The 12,811-nt window shown below is 35.1% G+C and overlaps 1 protein-coding gene across 2 annotated transcripts in view; it reads right to left on the bottom strand.

Moving 5' to 3' along the window:
- The window catches only part of MAP2K4 (mitogen-activated protein kinase kinase 4), a 232,055-nt gene that overhangs the window by 19,687 nt on the left and 199,557 nt on the right, over positions 1–12,811 (bottom strand). For both annotated transcript variants that reach the window (XM_001367861.3, XM_007483371.3), the window contains one exon: positions 7,133–7,260. In XM_001367861.3, the coding sequence (XP_001367898.1) occupies positions 7,133–7,260 (128 nt within the window). The remainder of the gene's footprint in view (positions 1–7,132; positions 7,261–12,811) is intronic.

Raw genomic sequence — 12,811 nt, 5'->3', positions numbered from 1 at the left:
TATTGTAGCCAAAAAAAAAATAATGCAAACTTAAGTTCTCATGGAAATCTGAATCCTTAAGAATTCTGGAAAGAGGAAGAGTATGTAAAAAGGGAGATGACTACCACTATCTGCTTACCTAGATTATTTAATTCAGTTTTGGTAGGTACCACATTATAGGAAGGACATTGGTAAGCTTAAGAATATGTAAGAGGGTAAGTTTATATGGTAAAAGATATTAATTATGATATACAAGAACTGAAAGAATTAGGGATATATGTCTTAATATAAACTTTCAGTGAGAGATTTTTTTTTATATTATAGCTCTATCATGTTGAAGGAGATCTGTTAAATAAGCAACTATTATGTGCTAGATGGTAGTCAAAGAATAAGCCTATTCTTATTTATTATTTATTTATTATATTATTATATTATTTATTATATTATTATATTATTATTATTTATTTATTAACTTACGGACTACATGGATCTGGTTTGGTTAATTTCTTGAACCCAAGTATAAGAGTTGAATCTTTGTCTATCAAAATTTATTTTTATTAGATTCAGCCCAATCCATTAGTCAAAATCCTATTCCTTATATCTTTGTGAAACATGAAAATTTGATAAACATGGCATCCATATATTTATCCAGATCTCTGATAAAAATGTTAAACAGAATACAGACAAACACAGATGATTAGGGAAAAGTCAGCAAGAATTTATTTAGCTTTTATTTTACTGTTCTCAATTACATGTAAACATGAATTATCATCATTCATTTTTTCAAATTTTCAATTGAGGAAGCAGAGTCAAGATGGTAGAGAAGGCACACAGACTCCTCTGATCTCTATCAATTAACCCTCCAAAAAAAGTAACACCTCAAAATGATTTTTGGAGCAGCAAAACCAACAATGGAGTGAAACAATGTTTCAGTCCAAAACAACTTGGAAGGTTGGCATGAAAGATCTATTGCACAAAATAGAATAGGAGCACAAAGTAGCATGCAAAGGTACCACAGCAAAACACTTGGGACACAGCTGTAATAATTAAAGGGATTATAGCAGATTGAAGAGGTAGAGCGGATAAGGGAGATTCTGTAACAGGGAATGGAGGAGTTGAAGGGATAGAGGGAATATGGTTGCTAGTGAGGTAAAAGGAGAGATGCCCCCTGCCGAGAGGTAATCTTTGAAAAATGGGGTTCCAAGAAATGGGCCAACTATGATAGCCTGAGATGGAATGTCTTCTCTATTGATTGACGTTAAAGATACTCCAGAGCAGGTAAGCCGGGACCCCCCTGAGGGACAAGCCTCCCCAAAGACCAAGGTCTCCCAGCAGGAGTGTGAACTTTAAATTACTCCACCCAACTTAGATCTTACTTTATGGAAAGATAAAGTTGTAAACTCCTGATTGAACAATGAAGATACTTAGCTCTCACCTTATAGTGAAGCTAGAACTTTAAGCTAAGTCTATTTTTAGATCTTAATTAAAAAACTGTTAAGTAACTAACTATAAAGGTTAAATTTAAAAAAGTCAAGTATCTTAATACAAAAAGATGTTAAGTAACTATAAAGGTTAAATTAATCACAAAAAAGTTTAAGTGACTAACAAAAGGTGAACTTAACAAAGAAGTGTTAAGTAACTCTAAAGATATAATCTAATCAAAGAAGATGAGAACTAAAGAATAGACATTTAGAGGAGGGGACACAAGGGAAAAAGGTCTATATATTGGTTCACTTCCTCTCTCAGGGACCTTTTGCAGTGGAGAGTTGACTGATAGCAGCGTGCTGGGCCTTTTGGCATCTTAACGTGGCTACAAGCTATTGTCCAGTTCAGTGGTGAGTTTCTGGCTGAGTTTTCCTCCTTTACCTTCCAACATTATCCTCTTAGAAGCCTCTAATTTTCTTCAGAGACCTAGAGAAGGGGATTTTAAAACTCCCCCTGGCACAGGCCAGGCAGAAGAAATCCTATATCCTCTTCCCTCCTCATTAAATTCCTTCCCTCTATATAAATTAAATTACCATAAATTTCCAGACTGCTTGGGTATTTTATTTGGGATTGTCCCCAGGACCAATTAAATCTAGATTCTGAGTCACAACCCTAAAATTTTCTTTACAGTTGTCTGATAAGAACCCTTTATGGTTGAATGGCTGTTTTTAGACTCGGCTCCCTCTATGTCCCCCTAAAAAGACAGTCCTCTTATCTGACTGAAGATTATTTAAATGATGATGAATTTTAATAACAAGTTTGGATTGGGGAGGTATCAGGAAAGAGGGAATCAGGATTTCCGTAGATTGGGTTTAAGGCTCTCTCAGTTTTTGAGCTGAGGCTGGGCCTCCCAGGTTAGTGGAGGGTTTCCTTTATTCCCGTCTATGCTAATCTGTGCTAGTTTTCTTAAGTTCAAAGTCTTAGCTGTAGACAGCAAGAGGGAAAAAAAAAATTCTGACCTCCAGAGCTTGTTGGACCTCTCTCTTCGGGCTGACACCCCTAAAGACCAGCCTTACAGTTCAAACTGCTCCCCTTCAATCCTTTTGTTCAATGACACGATCACAGGAATCCAAGTAGAGGACACAGTTGGGAAAAGTCCAGGAATAGAAGCACTTCAATCCCAAGACAGGGAGAGAGCTCTCCTTCCAGTCCGAGGGCCAGGAAAGAGTCAGGAGACCAGCTGTCACTCCCCAAGTCCCCCTCCCTCCACCAACTTTCACTCTTGTCAATATATTATTTCTAACATTCCAACTGCTGTTTGTTCTACCTGAGTGGCAGAAAGTCCAAAACTTGCTTCAGTTTTCCTTTTCCACACAGATAAATCAGTAACAAATGATTCTGGAGTTCTCAGACACAACCAGTAAGGGAGATTAGGGGAGCTGTCAAACAATGACTCAGAAGAGGATATTTGGAGGCTTCTTTGCAAGACTCTTGGTGCATTACCCATACACAGAATCAGGTAGGAGTCCTGAGATATGGGTTGCAGGCTGAGGAGGAGGACTAACACACACCAGAACTTGTGGTCACAGGGGAACAGGGAAACCTGGGCACAGTTCCAAGGAGGGGGAAAGTATTTGTGGTTTCAGAGATCAGAGCACTAGCCAGAAGAGTTAATTATACACACCTCTCCTTACATCACAGAACCTTGAAAGAACTGAAAACAGATAGATCCTCAGAATTAGATGTTAAGGCTAAGTACACAAAGAACCTGATGCTTGGAACAGTGTCAAAGCCTCCAAGAAAAATAGGAATTGCTCAAGCCCAGAATTAATGAAGGAGCTCAAAAAGGATTTTAAAATAGGAGAGGTAGAAGAAAATTAGGAAAAGAAATGACTGATTAAAAAAATCATTAAAAAAGAGTCAACATTTTGATTAAATTAAAAAATACTGAAGAAATTATACCTTAAAACACAGAGCAGGTCAATTAGTAAAAGAAGCACAAAAATTCACTTAAGAGAACTCCTTAGGGGCAGAAAGTTGGCTCAGTGGATTGAGAGCCAGGCCTAGGTTCAAATCTGGCCTCAGACACTTCCTAGCTGTGTGACTCAGGGCAAGTCACTTAACCCCCACTGGCTAATCCTTACTGGAAAGTAAGGGGAGGGAGAGTGAAAGGAGAAGAGGGGAAAAGGGAAGAGGAGAGGGAAGGGGAGAGATGGGGAGGAGAGGACTCCTTAAAAAACAGAACTGAGCATATGGAAAAAGACAAAAAATTCATTAAGGAAAATAATTATTTCAAAAGTAGAATTGGTCAAATGAAAAAGGAAGTTCAAAAGGCTACTCAAGATAAAAACATGCCTTAAAAATTAGAATCAGACAAGTGGAAGCTAATGATTCCATGAGAAATCAAGAAACAAAGTCAAAAGAATGAAAAAAACAAGAAAACACGAAATAGCTCATTGTAAAAACAACTGACCTGGAAAATAAATCCAGGAGAGATCATCTAAGAATTATCAGTCTACCTAAAAGCTATAATTAAAAAAGGGGAGGGGGGAGCTTAGACATAATCTTTCAAGAAAACTAGATCACAGATATCTCACTAAATCCTGAAAAAATAATAAATTTAGTACAATAAAGTGGAAATGCTATATTTTATAAAAGATAAGTGCTGCTGTGGACCGGGCCTGAAGGTTGGGAAGGATACTAAGTTCAAATTCAGTTTCAGATACTTTCTGGGCAAATCACTTCATCACTCTTAGCCTCAGATGCCTCTGTAAAATGGGTATAACAACAGCACCTACCTTACAGGGTTGTTGTGGAAGATTACTTGTAAAGTAACTGTTGTACAGTGCCTGGCCCTATTCTTTTTAATAAATGCTCATCCCCTTATACAATAGGTTATTAAAAAGTTATGGAACTCATTACGATGGTTGAAATAGTTTCAACCCACAACAGGTTTTTGAGGAAATTTATGGAGAATTTTATAAGTACACAACATTAGGGTATATTCTAAACCTCTGGGATTGATGTCAAAGAGGACAATTATGTTTTTTCTATACTATATTTAATTATCATTGCCATCGCTATGATACTCTTCTGGACAGTCATGGCAATTTTTATATTTCACAAACAGAAAAAAGGTTGATTAAATTGAGATATACTTAACATTTCTGAACTGCACAGATAATGATTCCCCCACCCCTCTTCTGGGTCAACTGAAGGAGGAGAGAGACCCCATTTTATCTTAATATCTGGGATTTATGGAGACAGAGATAGAATTTTTGTTTCTTATTCAAGAATTCAGTGAATGATTTGATCACTATAGAATGTCTAAATGTTCACAAATAGAAAAAGTAGAAATGGGAGAGCAACTAGAAAGAAAATAACTTAGCTAAAGCACAAAAGTATTGCATCTTCCCTATTCCCAGGTACTAATAAATCTATGCTTTTTTACACTGTAAAGATATTATTTTAGGTCACTAGGTGGCAACCTTGCATCATCAAGGCAAAGTGTGGACTGAATTTGTATGGAAGCCCTTGGAAACAATGGCTCTCAAATCTCAAATCTCAAAGATTCTGATCTTTCAACTATTCTTCACAACACAATTTCTAGGTCCTTCAGAAATGTTATCATTCTCCCTTGAGTAAATTCTAGTTAGTCTCTTTCAAAGTACAGCTTCCTTTACCTTACTACCAGTTCCCAGGATCTGAATACCACTATCAATGGTGTTAAGATTTATCTTGGTCTTTTTCATATGAATTATCAAGCTTCTGCCTCCATCTTTCTAATATCATGTGTTCACTAGATTTCTAAAGCCTAAATTTAGAATTTCATATATACACTTATTTGGTTGGTTTTGGAAAACTGGTCCAGCCTATCCATGTTTCTTTAAAAATTTCAATGTAATCACCAATTGTCAGAGCTAGATATGATCTTGAGTCATCTAGTGGCTTGAATTTACTCTAGTAGTTATGAATTTCCTCTAAATTTCCAACCAGTAAGTGACCATTCAAAATGGCCTCTGAATTAAGTGTTCAAGTTATGACCTAGTTACTATTAAAGGAAAATCAATATAGCGAAAACTGGAGTCTGAGCACTTGGAACAAGTGTTACCCAATATAGGTCTTAGTTTGGAATTCCCTTCTCCAAGGCTGCCCATTTCACTTTTAGATGTTTTTAATGGGCAAGAAATTTTTCCTTTCATAGTTATTGGCTTCATGAAATATAATTGTCTCTCTATAACTTCTACCCAATGCTCCTACGTCTGACCTATGAGGGCAAATAGAAAAAGTTTCCCTTCCATATGAAAATTATTCAAATTGAAGGAGATAAGTATAAAATCTTCACTATATCTTTTTCTCCTCATGTGGCAATATCAAAGTTCTTTTCCAAAGAGAAAATTTTTCAGATATTCTTGGGCTTATTATCATAACTATAGAAATGCAACTGGTAATAGAACACACACAATCTTTCAGGACAGCACTAAATTTCTTAGGCTACAATAACATACAAATGACTGATAGTGAGCTTATTGTCACTTATAGATCTCAGATCTTTTTCAGGTGACATTAAATAAGCACATCTGTACTTGAAAAGTTGACTTTCAAAAAACCCATGAAAGTAATACTACACTTTTACCTATTAAATTGTCTCTCCTTAGATGTTGGTCAGTCCAACAGCTACTCCAGCGAGTTTTATATTAATAGAAAATTGAATAAAGAAGAAATTTACATTTTTGACCGTCACAAATTAAAAATAATAAAAATGTTGATTAATTATATTATGCATAAATCATATAGCTATATCATATTTCTTTATTGACATCAATGATATATGAGATGTGAGCCATTAATCAAAGTTACAGACCTTTAAATTTGAACCAACCAATAATCATTAGCCAAAGATTAAAGATCCTTCAAAGAATATACTTTGAAAACAACTTTTTTCTAATCCTTAGAAGGAACAGATAGGAATTATAAATGCAAAGCAAGAAAACTTAACAAAACATGCCTTAGAGTTTTTAATCATAAAGGAAATACCAAAGACCCTAGTCCAGATGACCATGAATAAATTCTATTAAAAATCTAAAGATACAAATTATTTTCCAAAACTGATCAGCTAAACACTCTATCAAATTATTTTTAAAGAACTCTTTAAAACCCTAAAAAATATCACAAGAAAAAGTCAAAGGAAACACAATTTCTGTTTCTTCTCTGTAATCTTTGGGTTAATATCATGTGTAGTATTTACTTGCTAAAAACTCAAGGTCATAAAGTCTGCTCAAAATAAAAATGCTTTTAGTATGGACCTGAGAAACAGCAGCAGCAGCATCACCATTAGTACTACAAACAAAGCCCTGAGCTAGGCAAGCATTGTATAATCAAAAAGCCGTATAAAAAACAGTCCCTGTTTCCAAAGAATAAATTAACTTGGAGAGACAGAATAGACACAGAGAAAGTTAATGTACACTGAAAAAATTACACATAAGTGCTAAATGAATGGCAAAGAGAGTGTTCTACATGTTCAAGGGATAGATTATTCACTTTGGAAAGTGGAGGATTTGAGCTGGGTTTAGCAGAATTTAGGTTAAGTGGAGAGGAATTGGACAAGGACATTCTAAATAGGTAATACACAATGAAAAGAAGAAAGTGCCCTGAGGCAATATAGCAACATTTATCAGTTCATCAACAGGATGATTAGCATACACACCAATTGAGACATTAAACTTACTGCCATGTATGGCCTGCACCCAGCATCTCTTGTTTTGGCAATGGAGTCCACAAGTTGTCCACTAATACCAAAATCACAAAGTTTAATATTGCCACTTCTATCCAGAAGAATATTAGAAGGTTTGATGTCTGTAAAAGATAAATGAAATTCACAGCATAAAGAAGTATCAATTTAATAAAAACAATGATAAAATGGTATTATGAGTAGCAAATATTAAGTTATTTAATAATAGCTCCAATGCCTACTAGCTATGTGACCTTAGGCAAGTCATTTCACAATTCTTTAACCCATTTTCTCTTTTGTAAAATGGGGGAAGGAGTGTAGACAAGATAATATCTAGAGTCTTTTCTGGCACCGACATTTAATAAATTACATAACTGTGATGGTTGATCTACTGATATCAAGGGGAAAAAAGCATGCATTTACATTTATACCTTTCATTACAAAAACAGAACTTGGTAAAAATTGGTTTTACAGGATACAAGCTGAAAAGTCTAGAAATGGATTAAAGATGACTTCTCTTTAAAAATTGCCACTGCCTTCAAATTGTGGAATACAAAGTAAAGATCTTATTTCAATTAAAATTAGGAAAATATGAGTTTTCCAAAGTCTTTCCTTTTAAACATAAATAATATTGAAAGCATGTTATAGAAAATGTTTGGGCAATGTTTATGCCTTTTTACAGAGGTAAGGGGATAGATTTGGCACCGGATTTTTGAGGAAGCTATCAGAACACATTTTTATATAAGGACGTGATAAACGCAAACACAGAAAAAAAAAGTGTAGTACAAAAGATATACAGCAAGCATAGAATAAGAAAAATAGATACATGTTCAAGTCCTATGCCTAATGTTTACTCATTTGTGTCAGCTGGTATAATACACTGGCATTTGGAGAATGATTTCTTTTTTCCTTCAGATAGCTATCTTGACACAACTAGATTTTTATAAGATGTTGAACCTGGATTATTTAATAATATTTTAACATTTTTCAAAGCAATCTACAATGGTTTTTATGAGTATATGAGTGGTGCATCCAAGAGTTCATATGAGTAATTTCAGAATGTAGAACAGCATGCCTTTTTTCCCTTCAATTCCCAGCTTATAGTATGGGCCTATGTCCCTTAGCCAAACAGCTGTTACTGAAAAAACAAACAAACAAACAAACAAAAAACAAAAAAAAAACCAACAACTATTGTTCCAACAAGAAAATCATAACCTTGTTTTTCCCCTAACCTTGTGTGTGTGTGTGTGTGTGTGTGTGTGTGTGTGTGTGTGTGTGTGAGAGAGAGAGAGAGAGAGAGAGAGAGAGAGAGAGAGAGAGAGAGAAAGAGAGAGAGAGAGAGAGAGAGAGAGAGAGAGAGAGAGAGAGAGAGAGAGAGAAAGCTAGGTGATCTTTTTTAACCCTTTCATTCTTTCTTAGAATTTGGAGAAAATATCATTTCCAAGGCAGAAGACAAGTAAGGGCTAGCCAATTGCAATTAAGTGACCTAGAGAAGAAGTTTAAGAGGCCAAATTGGAACTCAGGACTTCCCATCTCCAAGCCAGATGCTCTATCCTCTAACCTAAATGCCCTGAGTTAATTGCTTTTTAACCTTTCCAAAATATATTAAAAACCATTTTCATGTGAATATTTATGAATCACTTGGAAGAAGAAAGGCACATTTATTCTCAATGTGGTGATTGCTTCTTTTCTTCTTACAAGTTTCTATTTCTGAAATCAGAAACCCTGAATAAATTTGTAGTCTATGTGTAATGGAGGCAGTATGGTACAGTGATAAAGAAATTACATGGAAGTCAAGAAGACTTGGGTCCAAGGCCAGCCTCTGACATGTATTAGAAGTGTGACATTAAACAAATCATTTAACCCAAAGGTGCCTTATGCAACATACTAAAGATATAAATTGCAGAGAAGCTGACCACCTATATTGAAGGAGATAAATTCTTCACCTGTGTATTTCCTATGCCAATAAAATCTTAGGTCCGGTCCCTATGAGGCCAAATGGGGGAGCCTTTGAATCTGAACTGAGTCTACATGCTGGCCTTTTCCAGTGGACTCTATGTTGAGAGGGCTCTAACTCCTTGCTAAGGGCATGCACAGTGAGCGGTTTGTTGTTGGTCTCTTAGATGCTGTGATGAGAGAAGAAGGGCTACCCCAAAGATAACTGATCAGGAAGCCAGTTGTGGCTCGACAACTCTCAAATTCCAAAGATATTTAGGAATATCAAATATCCAAAGATATTTAGGAATAGTCTTCCTCTGGTATGAAAGTGACCCTTGACTCTAAAAGACAATGCTGGAAAAACTTAATAGATATACTACCTGAGTATTCAGTACCTGAGTAAATTCAAAGTGATTCGTTCACTGATGAGCTTGGCAATCAGGTGATGAATTATTTTGGTCAATATGAATTACAAAATGCATAACAACACAAAATGACCCTTTTTCCAGGAGTAGAAAAGCAGAAAATAGAATATAAAGTAACAAATCCCTTTGCCTTATAAACAAAGACTATCTAAATCATACAACTCATTTTACAGTTTACAGATTTTACAGCTGAGGCCTGGAAAGTTTAAGTGATTTGTTCAAGATAACACAGTATGGGTAACAAGCTGTTAGAATTTTCCAAAGACTACTCAAAGGGAATAAGAAATATGATTTCATGTGATATTTGGTGGTTTTCTCTTTCAATATTCCCCAAGAATGAAAGCAAACAAAAATAATTCAAATTTGTAAGCCATAAACAGAGTAGGACAAGCAGAAAAGTCTATGTAAACTATGATACAATGTTCCAAACTAAGAAACCTAACTTGGCATTATGTTAGTTGAATGTGAAGTTAGACTCATGAGAAGACTGTGAATATTATATTGGAAAAGAGGGTTTAGGATTAAAAAATGAAAGAGGCAAATGACCTGTGCATTATTCAGAAGACTAACACTTGTGTCTGATGAACACTTTTCTTCAAGTTGAGTCTTAAAATGATGCCATGGTGAATACAACATAACAAAATACAAACAAACAAACAAAAAACCAAAGTTGACTATACCTTAATAGACAAAAAATGACTGGTTACAGAGGTAGCAGTCATCTCAGAATCAGCTGTCTCTGTGCAGTCAGATCATCAACTGTTTAGAGTAAAGGTCAAAATAAATATGAAAGTGAAGAAAAAATTAAGATGAAAAGATACCATGTGTGATTACAGCAGCTCCAATTAGAGCTATTTTTTTAATAAGCTGATGACTAGTAAAAATAGGACAGTAGGGCAATGATTAGGACATTTAACCAATGCAAAACTGTTACAAATATTAGAAAGATAAAAAAGCCTAATAATTATCTCAGCCAGCAAAAACAATCTCACTGCCAAGTTGCAGGATGACAAGCCAAAGACAGCAAAGGTTTTAGAATACAAGCTCTTTTGTAAAGCACAACTGAGGAGGATGGAAACTAGAATTGGTGATGCATCAGGAAAGAGAAATAAATAAGCAGCCAAGAAGAAAACAAACTTGCAGAGAGAGCGTGGTATTTGATACAGTTAAGGCAGAGCATTTATAAATGGAAACATATGGAGGATAACACATTTAGCTAATTAAATTAAGCAGCTACTATATGCATGGCATTGTGGAAACAAAAGCAAAAATGACCTGGTACCTGCCTTCAAAAGCTTATAAAGTACTGAGGGATGGGGAGAATTTGACATGTAGCCAGATAAACCGAAAAGGTAGGGGAAATTGAGGACAAGGAGATTTTCAGAGAAAATCCCAACATAAATCCAAGGAGAAAGAGACTGTTCTCCCTTAGGAGGAGGATACCTAAACTGTGCCTTGAAAGATAAGAATTTTGAATAGTGGAAATGAGGATAATTCATTACAATCATTAAAGGCAGCCAATATGAATGCATGTAAATTGGAAACATCATGTTAAGTTTGATGAATGGATGAAGAAGCTGTGTATAAAGGGGAAGGATGTGAATAAACACTAGAGTATGGGTGGTTAGACTAAAGAGCTTGTATTTTATCCTATAAGCAAAAACGAAAGTTTTTAAGGATCATATAACCAGTATGTGTCAAAAGTGGTCTTTCAGGATTCAAGACCATCTCTATAGTACATAATGTCTTACTGCCTCAAACCTTATATGAACTTATATATATGAAATTGTTTTTTTGCGATTAATGTTGCTTAAAAGTGTTTTTAATATTTAAGGTCCATATATGAATGAGAAAATACTACTTTATGGCAATTTGCATCAGGATAACTACAAAAATAAGTGTATGGGGATCAATGGCATAGAAAGAAACAGCAAGTAGAAACATGGGAACAGTTTTGACCACTGTGATGAAAAAACAAAAAATCAGCACCCTGAAAGAATTAAATATTCATATTCATATTCTTATTAAATTTTCCCATCCCCAACCATCCCATCTCTCCCTCAAATCAACCAATGACCAATCACTAAATGTTTATTCTGTTAAGTTGAGACGGCTCTGCTGGGAATTATGACAAATATAAGCAATATATACCTCTGTCTACATAAAAATGAGACTAATAGAGAGGAAAGAATAGTGAATAGCATAAAATATGTTTAATTAGCAGGTACCGTAGCCCTCTGATGATTTCCTCATGCTGGTCTCTTAAGAACCTTCAATGACTCCTACAGGGTAAAAAAATTAATATAGCCAAAATCTGTCCCCAAACTATTTTAATGACTTATTCACTGCTACCTTACTTAAATCTTATACTTAAGCTAACTTGGTCTACTCACTTTCTCTTGAGTTTCTTGTCTCCTACTTCTCTGCTTTTGTTCAAATTGGCATACTGCCTAGTTACCAGTTATCTTTTATCTGTTACAATTTTAAATAAATGTATAAGCATGTGTGTGTGTCTGGGTCTTATCTCCTGATCTTACCGTAAATTCACTCAAGGAAGACACCATGCTTGATCTTCCTTCATAGATATTGAAAAATTAATCTGAATTCTTCAGTTTAATTAAAAGATTAAAATCTGAACTCTTCAGTTTAAAACATAGAGGCCTTCACAATCTAGAGTAGTTATAGTTTTGACTTTATTCTACCAATTTCTTACATGAACTTATCGCTCCATTTTGTCTGCTCTAATCACATGGACCTCCATGTAACTCAGTCTTCCACATGTTTCTGTATCCTCCAATAAAACCAGCTTAGTGCTACAATACTTAGGAAAGATGCTCAATAAATTTAAAGTGAATGAGGGATTAAGGTCAACAATGAACTTCAAGAGTATAAATCAAGTAGAATGGTATACAAAAGTCAGATTTTAAAGAAATGAAAGAGTAGGTGGAGAGGAACAGAAGCAGCAGGAATAGATTATGAATTCAGTTAGTTCAGCAGTAGAGAAAAGAAAAACAGATAGAGAATATAGCTAAAGAGTTTGTAGGATAAAGTGAATTTTAAAAATATTGACAAAAATTAAATATACATATGTAAATATGTGTGTGTACAAGTGTGACTATAAATAAAAGTGCACACACACACACACACACACACACACACACACACACACACACACACACACACCTCCCTCCCTCATGCTCTAAAGCCAGAAGAAGATGAAGAGACTTAAGACACTAAAGAACCAGGAGTGGAAGCATTCTCCCTAAGGATACAGAAACAGAACGAAGGCCAAATTGAAAGGGCTAGATTTACA

The sequence above is a fragment of the Monodelphis domestica genome, chromosome 2 (assembly GCF_027887165.1).
Source record: "Monodelphis domestica isolate mMonDom1 chromosome 2, mMonDom1.pri, whole genome shotgun sequence".
Lineage (NCBI taxonomy): Eukaryota > Metazoa > Chordata > Mammalia > Didelphimorphia > Didelphidae > Monodelphis > Monodelphis domestica.
Note: the sequence above shows the minus strand (reverse complement) of the source record. Positions and strands in the feature narration are given on the sequence as shown.